The sequence below is a fragment of the Scyliorhinus canicula genome, chromosome 15 (genome assembly GCF_902713615.1).
Source record: "Scyliorhinus canicula chromosome 15, sScyCan1.1, whole genome shotgun sequence".
Taxonomy (NCBI): domain Eukaryota; kingdom Metazoa; phylum Chordata; class Chondrichthyes; order Carcharhiniformes; family Scyliorhinidae; genus Scyliorhinus; species Scyliorhinus canicula.
The window spans coordinates 137,224,149-137,245,548 of record NC_052160.1 but is presented as its reverse complement, the minus strand read 5'-3'; the positions used below and the strand labels follow the sequence as shown (position 1 = coordinate 137,245,548).

Here is a 21,400-nt window from a genome sequence, read left to right as displayed (position 1 = left end):
CAGTGTTGGAGCTGCATCCAGCAAACAAGGTGTAATTTTGAACTCTCGCTACATGAAAATAATGCCTTCAGATCACTTGCTAATTTAAAAGTGATAACTGCTCTCAGTAGAGAATTTCAATCTGCTGTCTTTGTTAAAGAGGGTATTTGTCTTATGGCTGTTGCTAGGAAAGATTAAGGGTTACTTATAGAGTACTGTATTCTTGGGGGGGAGTATTTGAGTTGATAGTTGCTCAGATGTTTGCTGTGTGTTTATAAAATGTTAACTGGATTCATATAATAAACATTGTTTTGTTTTAAAAGTACTTTAGATCTCTGCTGCACCACACCAGTAGAGTGGGCCCTTGTGCTCCCCATAACCAAAATCTATTAAAAGTTGTGGGTCAGGTGAACGCCATGATAGACTTTGGGGTTCTCTAAACCCTGGCCCGTAATAAGTCCACCCTCTAACTGCTCCTGTCGTAACTCTGCTGCATCAACGCCAAGGTATGGAGAAGAAACAGGAGTTATCATACAAATGAGCTCAGTCAGGTATCAGAATGAACTCTACTTGCTATAAGAAGGAGGGAAATTACACAGAAATTAAATCATCCAAATTATTATATCATCCAGGCTCTTGTTATCGCTTCCATTTCACAATGATGATCTCTCAGTTAACGACGAGTGAAAATGAGGTGAATCTGAATGTTGTTCCCTTGTTTCAACAGGAACTGGATATTATTGTGAAAGTCCTTCAACAGTATCACCAGCAACTACACATGCCCCATCCACATCTACGCCAAGGTACAATGTTCTTGTTGCTGGTGTTCTGAGTAGCGCTGTTTTCATAGGAAAGATACAACGGCTGGCATTTTGTCCACAGGTTTCATTCCCAGTCCCACTCTGACTCTCTCTCTTTGCCTTTTCCCACTCAATTACAGTTAAAATTTTATGCGTGAGTAAGAGCCTGGCCGGGATTCTCCGAGCCTCGTGGGCGGAGAATGGGGCGTCAGAATGGGCCATTGAAAGAGGCCCCCACGGCGATTCTCCGCGGTCGACCGGCCAAGTTCCCGCTGGCGGGAGCTTGGCGTCACGGCTGTGGTGGCCGTCCTCGTGGTGGTGTTGTGTTATGTAGTCTGGGATAACACCAGCTGCAACTGGATGCAGCTTTAACCAAAAGATACTCCAGACCTTGAAGTTAGTTCAATCTGATTTATTGAACCAGTAGCACAGTTAGCACAGTTCTCTGTGAGTTCGACTCTCTGCTAACCTAAGTGTGGTTACTCTGTCTGACTGAACCAGACTAGCTCTTAGCCACGTGCTGGAGGTGTGATACTGTAAATACACCCTGACTCACTCTGTAGATGTTCATCAGTGGAAAGAGAATACGTCCAGAGAATCCGTCCGCCAGCGAACTGCTGGAGAATTCTGGCCATTATATCGGCAGACACTCCTGTGCGGTACTGAGGGTGTGCTGTGCTGCCAGAGGTGCCACCTTTTAGGTGTGATGTTAAACCCTATTTGCCCCCTCAGGTGGATCTAACAAGCCTTGATAATAATATTTGAAGAAACACAGGGAGTTTGCTCCAGAGGCTTAGCCAAAATGTATTCCTCGTTAAAATAACCAGATGATCTGGTCCCTCTCACATTCCTGTTTGTGTGACCATGCTGTGTGCAAATTCACTGCATTACAGCAATAACTACACTTTCAAATTACTTCATTGTGTAAAGTGTTGTAAGGCGTTCTGAAATCTTGAAAGATGCTCCACAAGTATAAAACTTACTTTATTGTAACAAATGACCAAGGATCAATTGTGAACCCACACTGACCCTTTCCTGTTCTCTGTATCACAGTCTGATTTACATTGTGCTCGGTGTGCTGGGCGCCATTCTCATCGTGTTTGCCGTTTTTCTACTTTTGTACCTGAAGAAAAACAACAAGGGTGAGTTTCTATTTCTCTTTTATCATTTCATTGCATGTCAGTAATTTGCTGCAGAATATGGGCATGATCTACCGGCCGCATTGCACCGGCAAGACGGCACGGCCAGTCGATGCCGGGAGGTCGCTCTTCCGGGATCTTTCCGGCTCGCCGTGCCTCGTGAGATCTCGCGAGACATTGTGATCTGAATCCCACCCATAGTGGGCGGGATCACGATTTTGCAAATCTGCATATTTGAGTGCGTAGCTCATCTCACTCTAATATCCACTGCACTGATCTACCCGGGGAGTTGGGATCTAATCCCTTTGCCTCGGAGACTTGGGGCGGGAGCCGTTCAGTGCTGATCCCCACAAACGGGCATCAGACAGAACGCAACTTGTAGGGGTCTGCCAGGGGATCGGAGGCCCCCAGGTGCTTGCCTTTGGGCAGCGTGGTAACCAGGCTCTGCTGGTGCCATGTAGGCACCTTGTCACTGCCAGCCCAGCACTCTGGCAGTGCCACTGGGTGCAAGACTAGCCCTGCCAAGGTGGGAAGTGCCAGGCCAGCTGTACCAAGGTGGCAGGCTGGCATTTTTCCCGCAGAGGGGATCAGGCCTGGGGGTACCCTGCATGTGTGTAGGGTGCAGGGGGGCCTGAGGACCCCCTTATAGCTGAGATGGGGCTTAGGGGGTTCGAGGGTCGCGTTGGTGGGTCGCGAGAGCGGGACCCCATTTTTGAACGGTGTCCTGATCTCTTCCCTCACTGAGGCGTTCCGGAGAGCAGATTTCTTGAGTGCAGGAAACGGGATTAAGTGCGGCCCCGGCAGGACGTTCCCCGTTGAAGCCCCCAATCGAAACAGAGTCCTGATAGAAAGCATGGTGTTTCTCGGCGTTATGAACACCGGCAAAAACCCGGCTAAACGCGTTCATCACGGGGCGGGGGAGCCATGCTGCTGGCCTGGGGGGCTTCGGCAAGGCTTAGGGGGGACTGGTGGGGGGGTGGCATGGGGGTGGACAGGAAGGCATTATCTGGCAGTTCGGGTTCGTGTACGGCCGGGGCCATGTTGTAAGGCGCTGAAGGATATCACCGTGCGCATGCACGGCCACGGACCCGGCAATTCTCCAGCCGTTTTTGTCATAGACGCGTTTTACGTGGCACGGCTGCTCGCCCCTCACCAGCCGGAGGATCGGTGTTGGGGCGCCGGCAATTTTTTTGACGTAAAATGCCTTGGATCCTCCAGACATAGCCCGGAAATCAGAGAATCCAGCCCATAACCTCCCAAATGGGGAATCCAGCTCATAATTGCTATGCCGAGTCCAGAGGTTCATCATCTGAATTGGACTCAGTCGGGGCCTGGTCTCCAGCAGTCCTCGGAGTGCCAGAGACTTCGGCTGTCACCTCCTCCACCAGCTGTGGGCCTATATCTGTGAGGCGATCACCAGATTGCGAACCTGAGCCTGATCTATAACTAGGACCCACCGAGGTGTGTGTATCTGTGCTGATGGAGGGTGCAGGTTAATGCCATGGCAATGCACCCTCTACCCTCGGAGGAAAGGCTTTCTCCTCAGAGGTGAGCTGGGTGCTGGGGCTGCATCGCCTCCTGGATGATGTCCTCCCCTATTTCCTGCTGGTACCTGGACTAGAGAAAAGAGTGAATTAGTGCTTGACGAAGCAGGCTCGTTCATTAAAGATCGCTCAGTGCCCTTTCCCGCATATTGCAGATGGAGACTGGATGCTTCTGAACTCAGTTGTTGTGGGAGGTCATTGTGGCCTTCAGCACAGGCCCAGTGTCACCCTTCCCCTGCCAGCTCTGCCGCCTGCTCCGGAAAGGTACAGAGGGGATGAAGTTCTTGGCCCAATCTCTTTTGTTACGCCTCATCCTGTCCAGCAGAAAGACAGAGGGATAGGTTGTGACGCAGTTGGTTACAGGAGCATCCAGAAGCGTGCATGCCTATTTCCGCTGCTGAGCCCTCCTCAGTCAGCTGTTTATCCAAGAACTAATAAGAGATGAAGAGCACAAAGAAGTTTTCTTTTATTCATTTATGGGATGAGGGCAACACTGGTTAGGTCAGCATTTATTGAAAATCCCTAGTTGGCCTTGACAAGGTGGTGGTGGGCTGCCTTCTTGAACCATTGCAGTCTTTGAGGTGTAGGTACACCCACGGTGCTGTTAGGGAGGGAGTTCCAGGGTTTTGATCCAGTGACAGTGAAAGAACGGCCGATATGTTTCCAAGTCAGGATGGCGAGTGACTTGGAGGGGAGCCTCCAGGTGGTGGGGTTGCCAGGTATCTGCTGCTCTTGTCCTTCTAGATGGTCATGGTCGCAGTGGAGAAGAGCCGTTGATGTTCACAAAATTTCTATCCTCAATAAGAAGTCTTACAACACCAGGTTAAAGTTCAACAGGTTTATTTGGAATAACGAACGTTTGGAGTGTAGCTCCTTCGTCCCTCTCCTGAGTGACTCATCTGAGGAAGGAGCAGTGCTCCGAAAGTTAGCGATTCCAAACAAACATGTTGGTCTTTAACCTGGTGTTGTAAGACTTCTTACTGTGCTCACCCCAGTCCAACGCGGCATTTCCACATCATGGCTGTCCTCAATATGCTTAGGGAGCGTGAATAGAATGAGTTAATGAGTTAATTATTACCTTATATTCATACACACATGAACTTGCTGAAAGCACTTTAAGCACTCATACAAAAATAATTATGTGGGCCAAAGTATTCTCCCTGTGACACCAACTCTGAAAAAAACAGCTCCTGATTGAAACAGTTCAAGTTTGAAACCAAAGCTACGTACAGCAGGAATCCAGATGTTTGGCTTTGACATCTGAAGCTAAGTCCAGATGTGTAATTCCAAAAGCTGAGCGCCAAAGATGACACGGTGTAGGCTGGGATGTTAATTAAAGTAGAGACAGCACAGCAAGACGGTTAGAAAACCCGTTATTTTCTCATTTTTCACCCATCGTTAATCTTACTTTTACTCTGTGGCAATTAATTCTGTGTGTAGGTTTGAGAGGAGGAGGTTGTGTAAACAATGCTGCATCTTGTCACAGATGCTGCAATAACAGGAAGGTTAGTCAATGTGACCATCTTTCACAATGCTTCACTTCTATAAGCGCCCAGATTCAGCAAGATTCTGGTCGAAACCATCCCTTAACTCTTTCATTGGGAAATAGGTGTTTAACGGCATTGCTTTATTAATTATGGTCCTCATATTTTTTTTACATAAATTTAGTGCATCCAATTCTTTTTCTCAAATCAAGGGGCCATTTAGCGTGTCCAATCCGCCTACCCTGCACATCTTTGGGTTTGTGGGGGGTGAGACCCACTCAGACACGGGGAGAATGTGCAAACTCCACATGGACAGTGGCCCGGGGCCGGGATGAACCCAGGTCCTCGGCACCGTGAGGCAGCAGTGCTAACCACTGCGCCACCGTGCCGCCCTTTTATGTTTCTAATATTATTGCGTAATCACACACCTTTATGACCATCCTTATACATACAAACTATACATTAATAAAATAATGTTTTCCTTTTTCTGTATTACACCATGGGCGGGATTCTCCCACCCCGCGCCGGGTCGGAGAATCGTCGGGGGGGGGGGGGAAGAATCACGCAACACCAATCTGACGCCGGTCCGCCGATTCTCCAGCGACCGGAGAATCAGCGCCATTGACGCTGCTGCAGTTGGCGCTGCGCCAGTCGGGGGCTGCTCAACGCAGCCCCTCCCGCCGATTCTCCTCGCGCGATGGGCCAAGTGCCCGCCGAGTGAGGCCAAGTCCCACCGGCGTCGTTCTCATGTGGTCCTGCCCGGCAGGACCTCGGCGTTCATGCTGTGGGGGGCGGCCTGGTGGGGGGGGGGGGGGGGGGGGGGGTAGGGGAGATCCGACTCCGGGGTGGCCTCCACGGTGGCCTGGCCCGCGTCGGGGACTGCCGATCGGCGGGCGGGCTTATCCCGGTGGGGGCCTATGTTCCTCCGCGCCGGGCCCCTGTAGGGCTCCGCAATGTTGCGTCGGGACCGGCGCAGAGACGGCAACCCACGCGCATGCGCGAAGTCGCGCCGGCCATGGTGTGCATGCGCGAGCTTGCGGCGTCCGTGGTGCGCATGCGCGAATTAGCGCCGCCCGTGCTGACGCCCGTATCGGCAGCTAGAGCAGCGTGAGGCTCTCCAGTTCCGTGCTGGCCATCCCCCGGTGCAGCAGGATCGCTGATCCGAGGGGCCAGGATGACACCGTCGTAAAACATTCCGGAGTTTACGACGGCGTCAAAACATAGCTCCAGGATCGGATAATCCTGCCCCATATTTTTGTCCTTTTTCTTCTCAGTAATCAGAGATTTTCAGTTCTATGAATGGCTTTGATCAAGTGACTGAGGGAACATGATTTCTTCTGGCCAGGAAATCTGCGAGGGGAGGGTCATCAATTTAAAATTATTACTGGGAGAAATGTAAGGAGAAGTTTCCTTGATCAGAGGCTTGTTGAGGTGTGGAATGCTTTGTCACCAGGAATGGTAAAAATCATCAGGTTCTTTTAGGAAAAATTGGGGTCATGATTTGAAGCAGAGAGATACAGAACTCTTGAAGAGTAAGCAAACGCATTTGTTTTCAATTGCCCCAGAAGGAATTGTCTCAAAGGGATGTGGTTCCCTAAGACAAACATTGTTCATGGACCAACGATTTACATGAGCTTCCAATTGTTAATGTAATTCCAGAGGATTCTTTCTCAAAGCGAAACCACTATTCCAGGCCCTGGCGATGTCAAGATGATTTCTGCATCCGTTAAACCTATACACGGCACAGCTGTAACTGATGAGGATTGATCATACAGACAAATATGACAACTATCTTCCACGCTGGATTTTGTTGGAGAAATAACCGTTTTTAGAAGCAGAATTTGAATTAGTTCTGGTCATCAATTCTGTTTCCTCTATTTAGCAGGGACCCTTTTACAGTAGATTCTGTTTGCTGCTGTGCACTGTCCAGGTAGACCTTTCTGAGAAAATGGACTTTATTTGCTTCATTGTATGATGAGTAAATAAATTTTGTTTGCTGGTACGTAAGGTTGTTTCTCCTTGTCTCCAACAAAGGCAGTTGGGTCGTCAGACAGAGCCCACTTTTAACTCTGCATACAAAGAACAAAAAACAGTACAGCAGTGGAACTGGCCCTTCTGTCCTCCAAGCCTGCGCCGATCACGTGTCCTATCTAGACCAACCGCCTGTATCCTTCTATACCCTGTCTGTTCATGTGCTTATCCAGGATAAATCTTAAAGGTTGCTGACGTATCTGCCTCAACCACCTCACTTGGCAGTGCATTCCAGGCCACCACCCTCTGTGTAAAAAACTTCCCCTGCACATCTCCACTGAACCTATCCCCCCTCACCTTGAACTTGTGCCCTCTTGTAATTGTCATTTCCGCCCTGGGAAAAAGCCACCACCTGTTCACCTTATCCATACCCTTCATAATTTTATAAACTTCTACCAGATCGCACCTCATCCTCCGTCTTTCTAGGGAGAACAATCCCAGTTTATTCAATTTCGCCTCATAGCTAATACCCTCTATACCAGGCAACATCCTGTTAAACCTCCTCTGTCCTCTCTCCAAAGCCTCCATGTCCTTCTGGCAGTGCGGTGACCAGAACTGGACACAGTATTCTAAATGTGGTCTAACCATCGTTCTATATAACTGTAACATAATTTGCGAGCTTTTATACTCGATGCCCTGACCAATGAAAGCAAGCATGCCATATGCTTTCTTTACCAGCATTTCCACCTGTGCTGCCATTTTTAAGGATCTGTGGATATGCAAGCCAGATCCCTCTGTGTGTCTATGCTCCAGCTGGTTCTGCTACATATTTTATAGCTCCCACCTGAATTAGATTTACCAAAATGCATCACCTCGCATTTGTCCGGATTAAATTCCATCTGCCATTTCTCTGCCCAATTTTTCAGCCTATCTATATCCTGTTGTATTCTCTGACAATCTTCATCACTATCCACAACTTCTGCAATCTTAGTATCATCCGCAAACTTGCTAATCAGACCCGCTACATTTTCTTACATATATTACAAACAGCAGAGGTCTCAGTACTGATCCCTGTGGGACACCATTAGACTTCCATTCAGAAAAAGATCCCTTCCATTGTTACCCTCTGTCTTCTATGGCCAAGATGTGGAGATGCCGGCGTTGGACTGGGGTGGAGCACAGTAAGAAGTCTTACAACACCAGGTTAAAGTCCAACGGGTTTGTTTCAAACATGATCTTTCGGAGCACTGCTCCTTCCTCAGGTGAATGCTGGACAATGCTTGGCCATTGTCCAGCATCTCTGACTTTGTCTATATAAATGTTTCTGGAACATACCTCTCCATTCACCTGAGGAAGAAGGAGCAGTGCTCCGAAAGCTCGTGTTTGAAACAAACCTGTTGGACTTTAACCTGGTGTTGTAAGACTTCTTACTGTTCTATGGCCAAGCCAATTCTGAATCCATCTAGTTAGTTCACCCCTGACCCCGTGTGATTTAGTCTTTTGCACTAGCCTACCACGAGGAACCTTGTCCAATGCTTTACTAAAGTCCATGTAGACAACATCCACAGCCCTTCCCTCGTCAACCATTTTTGTCAGCTCCTCAAAAACTCAATTAAATTAGTGAGACACCTCCCTCGTACAAAACCATGCTGTCTGTTGCTAATAAGACCATTCACATCCAAAGGTAAGGTGAATGCAATTTGAGTTTAAATTGGGGGCTGATTTTTCCCTGTTTGGTCTCCCACTGAGAGCACAATGGAATAAGAATTCCCTTTCAGCGTAGAATTGAAGGATCTATGTGCTGCAAAACCCTAAACACACATTGGATGAGGGTGGGGGAAACAGGGTTTAATTTTCAATTTCGCATTTGGGTCAGTAATCTGACAGAATAAATGCGATGAAACTCAAAATCAATGATCGCAGGCAGTTTTCTGCTCTGTCAGACGGTAAGTGTAAGAATTACCTCCACTCCTTCTGAATATAATGAACATAAACGAGAACAATTCCGCTGCCTATAGGGAAAACACGAGTGCAACGCAGGCCCGTATGAAGGCAGATCAATATAAGGTCTTGCTCACTGCGACACGCATTCAGATCAGAGATTTTAAGTATGTTTAAACATCCCTGTTACGCTCTTCCAACAATAACATTGTAATTTTTCAGATTCAAACGGCGTTAAGTTTCATCGAAAAGACAAGACAATGAACAATAATCAGGTAATAATATTCTCTGAATGATGTTTGGCAATTTGCAGAACAGGATGTAATAGATTTAATCCAATCCAGGAACAGGTCATTGGGTCAAACTGATTCATCTAACCTGAGCAGCATTCCATAGAGTCCCTACAGTGTAGAAGGAGGCCATTCGGCCCATCAAGTGAGCACTGACCTTCCGAAAGAGCACTCTACCTAGGCCCGCTCCACCACCCTATCCCGTAACCCCACGCATTGATCATGGCCAATCCACCTAATCTGCATATCTTTGGATACTGGGAGGAAACCGGAGCACCCGGAGGAAACCCACGCAGGCACGGGGAGAAAGTGCAGACTCCGCACTGACAGTGACCCAAGGCTGGAACAGAATCAGGCTCCCTGACACGGTGAGGCAGCAGTGCTAACCTCTGTGCCACCATTTCCTTCTACTCCCTTCTCCCTCATGTGCTTATTGAGCTTTCACATAAATGTAATGAGGCGATTTGCCGTGACCAGTCCTGAGGAGAGAAAGAGGGAATGCCGGAGAATTCTTTACCAGTGGTCAGAATGTGGAACTCGGGACCACAGGGAGTAGTCAAAGTGAATGCGGTAAATCAATTCCCTTTGCAGGGAACATAGATAAACACAGGAGGTAAAATGAATAGATAAACTATTGAGATTGGATAAAGAAGGGCGAGGAGGCTTGTGAGGAGAATAACACCTGCATCGACTTTTTGGTCCAATGGCTTGCTATTTTACCATAAACTTATTCGTTTATGGGATGCGGGCATTGCTAACTGGGCCAGCGTTTATCATTCATCATCGAATTGCCCCTGAACTGAGTCCTTTTCAGAGGGTATATTAAGAGTCAATCACTTTGCTGTGGATCTGGAGTCACATGTAGACTGGACCAGGTAAGGATGATAGATATCCTTCCCTCAAGGACATTAGTAGCACAGTCGTTAGCACTGTTGCTTCAGAGCTCCAGGGTCCCAGGTTCAATTCCTGGTTTGGGTCACTGTCTGTGCGGAGTCTGCACGTTCTCCCCGTGGGTTTCCTCTGGGTGCTCCGGTTTCCTCCCACAAGTCCCGAAAGACGTGCTGTTAGGTAATTTGAACATTCTGAATTCTCCCTCTGTATCCGAACAGGCATTGGAATGTGGCGACTCGGGGCTTTTCACAGTAACTTCATTGAAGTGTTAATGTAAGCCTACTTGCGACACTAATAAAGATTATTATTATAGTGAACTAGCTGGGTCTTTACAACAGCATTAGTTCATCAGTAGACTTTTAATTCCAGATTTTCATTGAATTCAAATTGCACCTGCCGTGGTGGGATTCGATCCCAGGTCCCCAGATCATTACCCTGGGTCTCTGGATTGCTAGTCCAGTGACAATACCACTACGCCACCGGCTCAATACTTTACAAACTGACATAATAATCAAGAAATACATTTCTCCCTATATCGGCACAAATCACTGCTCACGTTATTCAGAAATTAATTGGATCATGTGTTTTTTTTTATATATTGTAGCAACTGGTAGCAGCAGAAGAGAGCACCGCTGGAAGTAGCTTGCCAGGAACACAGAGCAAAGGAAATGACCAGATCGAAAATGACAAAAATGGAATTGCATATGCAGTACTGCAGTTTCAAAAGGTATCTCCAGCCCAGAGCGGTGAGGTGGAGAGGCACTCAGTTATTAACAGGGACAGAGTCACCTACAGTGGCATCAATTTCCATAACCAGCCCCCAGAACACAACAGAAAAACTTCATCACTCAATACGCCTCAAGATTCTGAAATGGCAGTGTATGCTAATGTTACTCGTTAAGAAAACCATTCTTGCCGTGCAAGTGTTTCTTAGTATTCCATCTTGCTTTCTAGTTCACTTGCATTGAATTTCTTTTGCCAAGATCCACCCAAGTACTGATTCTGTGCAACTCTTGCTATAACTTGAGAGTTATTCCCTTCCTTTCCACTGATCCTCCCAGTTCGGTATCATCAACAAATGTAATCAATCTACCTTGAGTGTCTGAGTCAAGGTCATTTGTACAAATGAGAAAAAGTGGTGTTGCCAAGATCAAGCCTTGTGACACCCAACTCAGTGCCTATTTCCCCAAATACCCGAACCAGACCATCGTATAACAGTGCTAAGGGGTCCACATTCCTGAGCATCAAACTTCTGTCTCCTAGTCAGGAAGTCATCTATTCGAGCTCCAAGATAGCGACAGAAGAACATCTGTAATGAGGTGTCATGTGAGAGTACCTCTAAGAACTGGGTGTTTATAAATGGGTGTGTATATAAATATCTGTAGTGAGAGTACCTTTAAGAAATGGGTGTTTACTACTGCAGTGATGTCAGAGAGTGGGTGGAGCTGGGCTGTCTGTCAGCTTTTTACTTTTGTTTTAGGCTGTTTGCTGCAGGGTGTGTTTCAGTTTTGTTTTCAGTGTTGGAGCTGAAGCCAGACCAAGGAGGTGCACTGTTAATCTCTCTGCCATGAAAAGACTATCTCTTGATCATTTGGTGAATTCAGAATTCTAAATGTTCTCAGTAGTGAATGTAAACCTAATGTGCTTCTGTTAAAAGCTTTTTCTTTTGTTTTCTGGATGTTGTTTGGGAAGTTATTAAGGATTACTTAGTGTTGTATTCTTTGGGGTTGTATTTGAATTAATGGTTGCTAAGATGTTCACTGTATGTTTTAAAAAGGTTAACTTGAGTTCATAGAATAAACATAGTTTTGCTTTAAAAAATACTTTTCCATTTCTGCTGTACCACACCTGTAGAGTGGGCTGTGTGCTCCCCATACCACAATCTATTAAAAGTTGTGGGTCAGGTGAACTCCGTGATACACTTTGGGATTCTCTAAACCCTGGCCTATAATAGAGGTCAGAAGCTGAGGTCACTCAGCTCCTGACATCAGTGCGGCCTTGTGTAGAGGGTGGAAAAATGCGCTGAACTCTAGAGTCAGGTGAGAGCGACTGCCCTTGACATCAAGGCAGCAACTGACTAAGTATGATATCAAGGACCCCGAAAGAAACTGGAGTCAATGGGAATCGTGGGAAACCTCTCCAGTGATGTTACTCATCAGGGCAATTAGAAAGGCAGCATGGCTTTGTTAGGGAAAAGTCATGTCTCACGAATTTGATTTGAGTTTTTTGAAGGGGTAACCAAGAAAGTAGATGAGGGCAGTGCGGCCGACGTTGTCTATGCGAACTTTAGCAAGGCCTTTGACAAGGTACCACACGGTAGATTGTTGCAAAAGATTCAGTCTCATGGAATCCAGGGTGAGGTCGTCAATTGGATACGAAATTGGCTTGGCGATTGAAGTGGTTATAAAGAGTGGTTGTAGAGGGTTGTTTTTCAAACTGGAGACCTGTGACCAGCGGTGTGCCTCAGGGATCGGTGTTGGGTCCACTGTTATTTGTTATATATATTAATGATTTGGATGAGAATGTAGGAGGCATGGTTTTCAGATGACACCAAGATTGGTGGCATAGTGGATAGTGAAGAAGGTTATATAAGATTGCAATAGGATTTTGACCAATTGGCCAGTGGACCGATGAATGGCAGATGGAGTTTAATTTGGATAAATGTGAGGTGATGCATTTTGGTAGATCAAATCAGTGCAAGATCTACTCAGTTAATGGGAGGGAATTGGGGAGAGTTACAGAACAAAGAGATCTTGGGGTACAAGTTCATAGCTCCTTGAAGATGGAGTGACAGGTGGACAGGGTGGTGAAGAAGTCATTCTGCATTCTAGGTTTTATTGGTTAGAATACTGAATACAAGAGTTGGGACACCTTGTTGAAGTTGTACAAGACATTGGTAAGATCACATGTGGAATAGTGTGTTCAGTTCTGGTCACCCTATTATAGGAAGGATATTGTTAAACTAGAAAGAGAGCAGAAGAAACTTACGAGGATGCTACCAGGATTTGATGGTCTGAGTTGTAAGGAGAGGCTGGATCTTTTTTCCCTGGAGTGTAGTAGGCTTAGGGGGTGATCTTATAGAGGTCTATAAAATAATGAGGGGCATAGATGAGGTAGATAGTCAACATCTTTTTCCAAAGGTAGAGGAGTCTAGAACTAGAGGGCATAGATTTAAGGTGAGAGGAGAGAGATACAAAAGAGACCAGATGGAACATTTCTTCCCACAGAGGGTGGTGAACATCTGGAACGAGCTGCCAGAGGCAGTGTTAGAGGTGGATACAATTTTTTCCTTTAAAATACAGTTAAAGACAGTTACATGGGCAGGGTGGGTATAGAAGGATATGGGCCAAATGCAGGCAAGTGGGACTACCTTAGTGATAGAAACTGGGCGGCATGGACAAGCTGGGCCGAAGGGCCTGTCTATGAATCTGTGACACTGGCACAAAGGAAGATAGTTGTGATTGTGGGAGGTTAATCGTCTCAGGTCCAGGTCACCACTGCAGGAGTTCCTCAGGGTAGTATCCTAGGCCCAACCATCTTCTGTTGCTTTATCAATGACCTTCCTTACATCATTAGGTCAGAACTGGGTATGTGCGTTGATGATTGCACAATGTTCAGCACCATACATGACTCCTCAGATAATGAAGCAGTCCATGTTCAAATGCAGCTTGACCTGGACAATATCCAGGCTTGGATTGACAAGTGGCAACTAACATTTGCACCACACTAGTGCCAGGCAATGGCCATCTCCAATGAGAAAAGTTAATCATCAACCCTTGATATTCAATGGGATTATAACATAAGAACATAACATAAGAACTAGGAGCAAGAGTAGATAATTCAGCCCCTCGAGCCTGCTCCGCCATTCACTACGATCATAGGTGATCTCAGCCTCTACTCCACTTTCCTGTCCTTCAACCCATCACTAATTAAAAATCTGTCTATCTCCTCCTAAAATTTACTCCATATCCCGACATCCACCGCACTCTGACGGAAAGCAGAGGGTCGGTATAAATGGCTCCTTCTTTGGTTGGTGAACAGTAACGAGCGGGGTTCCGCAGGGGTCAGTTCTCGGATTTCAACTGTTTAAAATCTATGTAAAGCAGGGGCGGAGTGTAAGATAACAAAATTTGTGGACAGTACCTAAAGAGCTGGGAAAGCTGGCTGTGAAGAAGCTTGAGGGCAACGCAGCCAGAGAATGCTGGGAATGGCCTCCAGCGAGCCTCCCGACAGGCTCGATGCCTCCCGGATTCTCCCGAAGTCTCCCGTGACGTCGGAGTCAGAACCCCAACCCACATGGGTGGGACCGAATTACGCTCACGGACGTAGGTCGTAAACCTACTTACGGCCTACCTGCGCGGGATCCAGCAGCCTCCCTTGATTCCTCGGCCACCCCAGGGAGGCTGCAGCCAGGCGCCAATCAGTGCTGGTCCACACAGATGGGGACCAGGCGGTATGGCACCCGGGACGGGGGGGGGGGGGGGATTGCCCCGGGCCACCGGAGTCCCCAGGGTGATCAGGGTAAATGCAGGGTGGCTCTCTGGCCATCCCCCTGGAACCTGGGCACCTTGGCACTGACCAGTTGCCACGTTGGCACTGCCACTCTGGAACTGCCAAGGTGTCTGGATGGCATTGCCATGCCAGAAGGAACACTGCCTGGGTGCCAGGGTGGCAATGCAAGAGTGCCTGAATGCCAGGGTGGCACTGCCAAGGGCCAGGGGGTGAGGAGTGCCATGACATGAGAGTGGGGGGTTGAAGGGTGGAAGACTGCAAGGGAGGTAAGTAGGGGCCTCTGGGAGGTTGGGTGGATGATGGGTGGGGGGGCTTAGAGGGGGGGGACACCCAGGGCATCCCATAGCGGGGTGTCCTCACTTGGGGGGTGTGGGGTAGGGTCCATGTGTATGGGGGGTGATATTGCCCATGGGTGGAGAGGGGGTGACCCACACGCTCACTTAGGGATCGGGGCACCCTTTCAAAATGGTAGCCCGACCTCTGAGTTCAGCTCCCCAGTATGAGTAAAAATTCTAAGTGTGAGCTAAACCGGTGAGAAACTCCCCAGGGTCCAAAAAAGTGACTAAGTGTCATTGAATAGTGGTGGGGAACTCGCCGGCAGAGCCGACGGGAAACTCCCTGAAAAACCCGCCACAGATTAACTTAAAAACGTTTTGGGAGAATCGCATCCAAAGGTTTTACAGCTGGATATATATAGGCCAGGAGATTGGGCCAAAGTTTGGTAGGTGGAGTTTAATGTAGATAAGTAAGAGGTTATCCATTTTGGCTGAAGAAATAGAAAGGCAAATTATTATCTAAATGAAAAGCAGATTCAAGATGTGTCTGGGCAGAGGGATCTGGGTGTCTTTGTTCATGAATTGCAGAAAGTCAGTATGTAATTAAAAAGGCAATTTTAGTGTTTATTGCAAAAGGACTGGATTATAAAAGTCGAGAAGCGTTGTTGCAATTATACAGGGTGTTGGTGTGACCACAACTGGAGTATTGTGTCCAGTTTTGGTTTCCTTATTTGAGGAAGGATGGGCTGGCATTGGAGGCAGTTCAGAGGAGGTTCACCAGATTGATTCAGGGGATGAAAGGATTGAGATGTGAGGAGAGATTAAACAGTTTGTGCTGATACTTGCTAGAGTTTAGAAGGATGAGAGGGGATCTGATTGAAGTATATAAGATACAGGAGAGATTGATAAAATAAACGTAGACCAAATGTTCCCCCTTGTAGGGCAATTTAGAAAAAGAGATCACAGATATAGGTTGAGAGGTAGTAGATTCAGAACTGAGATGAGGAGGAACTACTTCTCGCATAGTGCAATGAAATCTAAGTGGAATGCAATTGGAAATGTTTTCAAGAAGGAGATAGATATATTTCTGATTTTAAAAATGGGCTAAAAGGACATGGGGAACAGGTGGATTTGAGACCAGGAAGAGATCAGCCATGATCTGATTGAATGGCAGAGCAGGCTCGAAGGGCTGAATTGCCGACTTCTGCTCCTAATGCCTATGTTCCAATGTAGTGAATTCCACAGATTCATGACCTTTTAAGAGAAGCAATTTGCCACCACCTCTGTTTTAAATCTTCTTCCCCCTGATCCTGAAATTATGACCTCTCATTCTAGATTGTTCCACAAGAGGTAGCATCCGCTCCTCGTCTACTTTGTCACTACCTTTTATCATCTTGTAAATCCACGCTGAATCCCCCGTTATCAGCATCCTGGGGCTACCATTGACCAGAAACTGTGACTGGCCATGTAAATATTGTGGCTGAAATATTTCGCCGTCCCTTCACTGTTGCTGGGTCGAAATCCTGGAACTCCCTCCCTAACAGCACTGTGGGGGGTACATATATCACAGGCACTGCAACAGTTCTAGAAGGTAGCTCACCACCACCTTCTCAAGGACAATTAGGGATGGGCAATAAATGCTGGCCCAGCCAGCAAAGCCCACATCCTGTAAATTAATTTTTAAAAATAAATTATAATTTAAAATAGTCAGTATGGATCCCAAAATGCTGAATCATTCCTAGCCCAAGACTATTCCTTGAAGATGTAGACAGGGTTAATATATTAGATGTCATATTATTTGATTTTGGAGAAATATTTGATGAAACTGCACAGTGGGCTAATGTGGAGTCCAAGAGCAGGTTGCTGAATTGATGGAGATGAAGGCTTCCACTTGTGAGAGGATGCAAATTTAAAAACTATGGGCTGGATTCTCCGAAAATGGGGCTTTGTCCCCATGCCGGCGTAAAAACGCTGGCGTTTCACTTCAGACTTTCCTGAAAAAAATATAGACAAATTCACTTACCTTCAGGGGGTTAGTAGGGACCCAGAGTGATTCACGCATCTTTAGCTGCGGATACGGGCCCCCGTACTTCCAGTTCTGAGTCCGCTCATGTGCCCGGCGGCGGCCTCGCGGACTCGGACTGCGGACCAGGACCAAGAAACAAGGTCCCACCGATCTGCCCTGCGCCGCTTCATCTGACCTGTCCGATCGCTGCCCCAGCCGCCCACAAGGCCCCCCCCCCCCCCCTGCTGCTTGATCCCCCCCGCCCCCACCAACTAGGGTGGCTGCGGACTGAGTCCCGACTGGCCAGACGTGGTTAGAACCACCACATCGGGAACTTGGCCGGTCGGGTACGGGGTATCGCTGGGATGGCCTCTGGCAATGGCCCCCCCCAGCCGCACGTCGTGGTTCGCAGGCGAGCGATTCTCCGGGGACTGGAGAATCGTGGGAGCGGCGCCGGGCCCGATTCTCGCGTAAAAGTCGATTCCCTGCCCCCCGCAGCAAACGCGATTTTGGCACGGAGCTGCGGAGAATCCAGCCCAGGAAAGGTGGTGCGGAATCCTCCGGCTGTTGGGATCCTCTGTTCCCGCTGGCAGCTCACCCCCGTAGTGGGTTTCCCAGTAGAGTGGGGTGGCTTCAATGGAAAATCCCATTGAAAAGCAGCGGCAGCAGCAAATCCACTGCCAGTGAACTAATAAATCCAGCAGGGAAATAAAGAGAAATTTCATTCCTTAGGCAATAGTTGGAAAACTGCAATCACAGTAATTGATTGCAGCAAATAAGTTAGATGCTTACAAACCGTAACCGGGTGAGTGTGAGAGAAAAGGGAATAAAGGGATATGCTGTAAGGTTGAGATCCGACAGATACAATGGAAGGAAACTTGTAAGGACTATAAACAGGAGAGCTGCTACAGCTATTGTTGCGCTGCACATTCTATGTAATTCGATGCAAATTCTTTGTAGTGTTTTAAATGCTTTATTCACTTTTGTTTTAAAGTTCTTTTCTCAAAAAAGGCAGCTTGCAAAAGTCTTAAATTTCAACTGAGCCATTTTGAATGTATGTATCGTTGGTGTTAAAACTGATCATATTTTACTGAGTTTACTTGCTCTCGTGGTACAAAACATGTCATGCTATATAACTTTTTCAAAAACGAATAAAATGCAGTAATAAGAATATGCAAAACCAAACAAATGAAACAGCACAAAAAGAACAATATTCTGCAATTATTTTGTCCGTGTGGTATAGGCTTGGACACAATACAGCATTCGAGGTTTAACAATCATTTATAAAGGTTCAGTATAATTTCCTTGCTTTTGTATTCTACTCCTCTAATAATAATGCTAAGGATATAATTTTCTTTTTGGAACAGACCTCTCAGACCTGCCACCTTCACGTATTTTTTGTGCATTATTGAGATGATACGCGAGGAGGATGAATGTTGACATCCCAACATAAATCACACAGCTGTGGCACTCAAAATGTTTTTAATTATATCTGTCTCACGGTGTGATTGCACTCGGTTTTAGAAAGGAGCTATGACATCCTTTGTAATTAACAAAACATGATTCTTTGCTGCACCTTTTTATTTGCCCCTTTTCGGAGTTTTTCCACGTACTGCTGTGAAAATGCCTGACCATCGAGTCGAGCTCGCCTTTCCTCGAGCATGTAGCCTCTGATCATCAACCAACAGCACCACCTAACCCATCCAAGTTCCACAGGCACTTTCTTCACCAAAATGGTACAAGCCTGCAGGACCTCCTCAGTCCTGTCCACGGCTGCCTTGATTAGGCATTAGAGTGACCTTATGTGAAATGTTCAGGACACAAAGGGTCCTATCATAATTAACCACTAGATGGAGCTAGATGCAGAACTATATAAAGCACTGACTCAGGCTTCTGGGAGAAGGCTGGAGAAGAGCAGTGAGAGAGTGTAGAGTACAGTTATAGATAGAATGTGGAGACTAGTAGTAGTACAGTGCAGATTGTAGATTATGAGATTATTGTTTACTATAGGAGTAAGTGGTTGAGCTTTGTTAACTTTGTTAATGAACTTAGCTATAGGAGTAAGTGGTTGAGCTATGTTAACTTTGTTAATGAACTTAGCTTCTTATAATAATAATAATACAAATCTTTACTGTCACAAATAGGCTTACATTAACACTGCAATGAAGTTACTGTGAAAAGCCCCTAGTTGCCACATTCCAGCGCCTATTTGGGTACACAGAGCGAGAATTCAGAGTGTCCAAATTACCTAACAGCACGTCTTTCGGGACTTGTGGGAGGAAACCGGAGCACCCGGAGGAAGCCCACGCAGACACAGGGAGAATGCGCAGACTCCGCACAGACAGTGATCCAAGCCAGGAATTGAACCTGGGATGCGAGAGCTGTGAAGCAACAGTGCTAACCACTGTGCTACTGTGCCGCCCATCTGTGGTATTTATGACCACGACAACATCCATCTTGATAACAGGATCACAAAGAACATCACAATAAAGGGCTGGTTTAGCACAGTGGGCTAAATAGCTCGCTTGCAATGCAGAACAATGCCAGCAGCGTGGGTTCAATTCCCGTACCAGCCGACCTGAACAGGCGCCGGAATGTGGCGACTAGGGGCTTTTCACAGTAACTTCGTTGAAACCTACTTGTGACAATGAGCGATTATTATTATTACTAATTAGATCCACCGATATTATTTTCAAATAACAAAAAATAGCTGCGACAACTGCGGGCTCTTCCTTCCGGTGGGAATCTTCGGAATCCTGACATTTCCCGGAGGCAGGACAGTTGAGCCACTCAAAACGCCTTAAATATTGGCGGCACTTAAAGTTCCCGGCGACGGCCAATCGTGAGCTGCCTCTGCCGCTGGAAAAGGAGCTGTGTGGGGGGGGTGGGGGGGGGAGGGGGGGTGGGGGGGCTGGTAAATCCCATCCTGTGTATTTGCCTATTCCCAGCTCCTGGATCCAGCCTTCACCTCCCTCGACATTTCTGTACAGCACCATTGGGATCTGAACTCAAAAGCTCTTTGTTTATCTCATTTCAAACAGTTTATGGGACTGGGGCGGGGGCTTGGGTGTCAGTGCGGACTTTATGGGCCGAACGGCTTTCTTCTGCACTGCAGTGATTCTATAAACACTACTAAAAATAATTCAGATGTTACAAAGACAGTGACAGCAAAAAGCCATAATCTACATTAAAACATACAAACATTTTTAAGTATGCCAGATGTAAAATTATATAATATAGTGCAGATTTAAATAGTTTCACAGATTTGAAACAAATAATCAAACCTATCTTCACTTATAAATCATTACCTTTGAACATTTAAAAAATTGCTTTAAAAGAATCAACAACAATGTTTTAAAGAAAGAGCAATACATACTGTGAAAAGAAAGTCCACATATCTTGTCCACACTTGCTAAAATTGTTGCCTGTTATTTATAAGGAGCTGATGGACTAGGAGGGAGCTCCGAAAGGGGAGGTGAAGCATAAGTGGGAGGAAGTGTTGGGTAGGGAGTTGGAGACTGGGCTGTGGGAGGATGCCCTGAGAAGAGTTAATGCATCCTCGTCGTGCACTAGGCTTAGCTTTATTCAGTTTGAGGTGATCCACAGGGCACATATGACTGTGGCCCTGATGAGCAGGTTTTTTGAGGGGGTGGAGGATTGATGTGGGCGCTATGCGGGGAGGGGAGGGGGGAGAGGGGGGAGGGGGGGGGGCGTGAACTATGTCCACATGTTCTGGGGGGTGTCCAAAGCTTGGGGGATTCTGGCAGGGGTTTGCTAACGTTATGTCGGAGGTTCTGAAAGTGAGGGTGGTCCCGGGTCCTGAGGTGTCCAGAGAGAAGCCGATGTCTTGGCCTTTGCCTCCCCGGTATCCCGGAGACGGATCTTGTTCGAATGGAGGGACTCGGACCCCTCGAAGTCGGGGGTATGGGTGAGTGACCTGGCAGGGTTTCTCAGTCTAGAGAAAATAAAGTTCACCTTGAGGGGCTTGGTGGGAGGGTTTGCCCGGAGCTGTTTATCAACTGCTTTGGGAAAAATTAAGCTGTCTGCAGTGGGGTGTTTAAAAGGGAGAAGCAGGGGGAGTTGGGCAGGATGGGGGCAGGTCGGTGGAGAATCCTTTTGGTGTGCCGGTAATGTACAGCCACGTTGGCTGGGTGGGGTTGTGTTGCTGCCCATTGTGTTAAAATTTAAAATATAAATGCCTCAATAAAACATTTTTCACAAAAAACAATTGTTTCCTGTTGTTTTCTATCTAAATCTATTTTGAACATGCCTGCCATCAATGGCGTTCCCAACTCTGCTGCATTATAGGGGAGCAGGGCTGTACTCCTGCTTTACGCTGGAGCCTGCGTCGGCCTGGCCGCTGGAGGCCCGAGGCTGCCACGGAAGATTCCCGTAACGTTGGAGCGCAGGTATGTATGATGATATGATCTGCATACTCATCTGCCATTGGGCCAGAACGTCGGCTTACCATTGGCCCTGGTCGGTCATGTGCCTCTCAACCGATTGGCCGAGAGGCTGAGTTAACCACGCCTCTATTAACGAGGTATAAATGCTCAGACGCCTGACGAT

The 21,400-nt window shown here is 47.1% G+C and overlaps 1 protein-coding gene across 1 annotated transcript in view; it reads left to right on the top strand.

Annotated features, from left to right (window-relative positions):
* LOC119978462 (Fc receptor-like protein 5) overlaps positions 1-11,557 on the top strand; it is a 64,666-nt gene extending 53,109 nt beyond the window's left edge. The window contains exons 6-9 of the mRNA XM_038820118.1: positions 707-782; positions 1,833-1,921; positions 9,081-9,133; positions 10,644-11,557. Of these exons, the coding sequence (XP_038676046.1) occupies positions 707-782; positions 1,833-1,921; positions 9,081-9,133; positions 10,644-10,940 (515 nt within the window). The 3' untranslated portion in view covers positions 10,941-11,557. The remainder of the gene's footprint in view (positions 1-706; positions 783-1,832; positions 1,922-9,080; positions 9,134-10,643) is intronic.
* Positions 11,558-21,400: the final 9,843 nt, after the last annotated feature.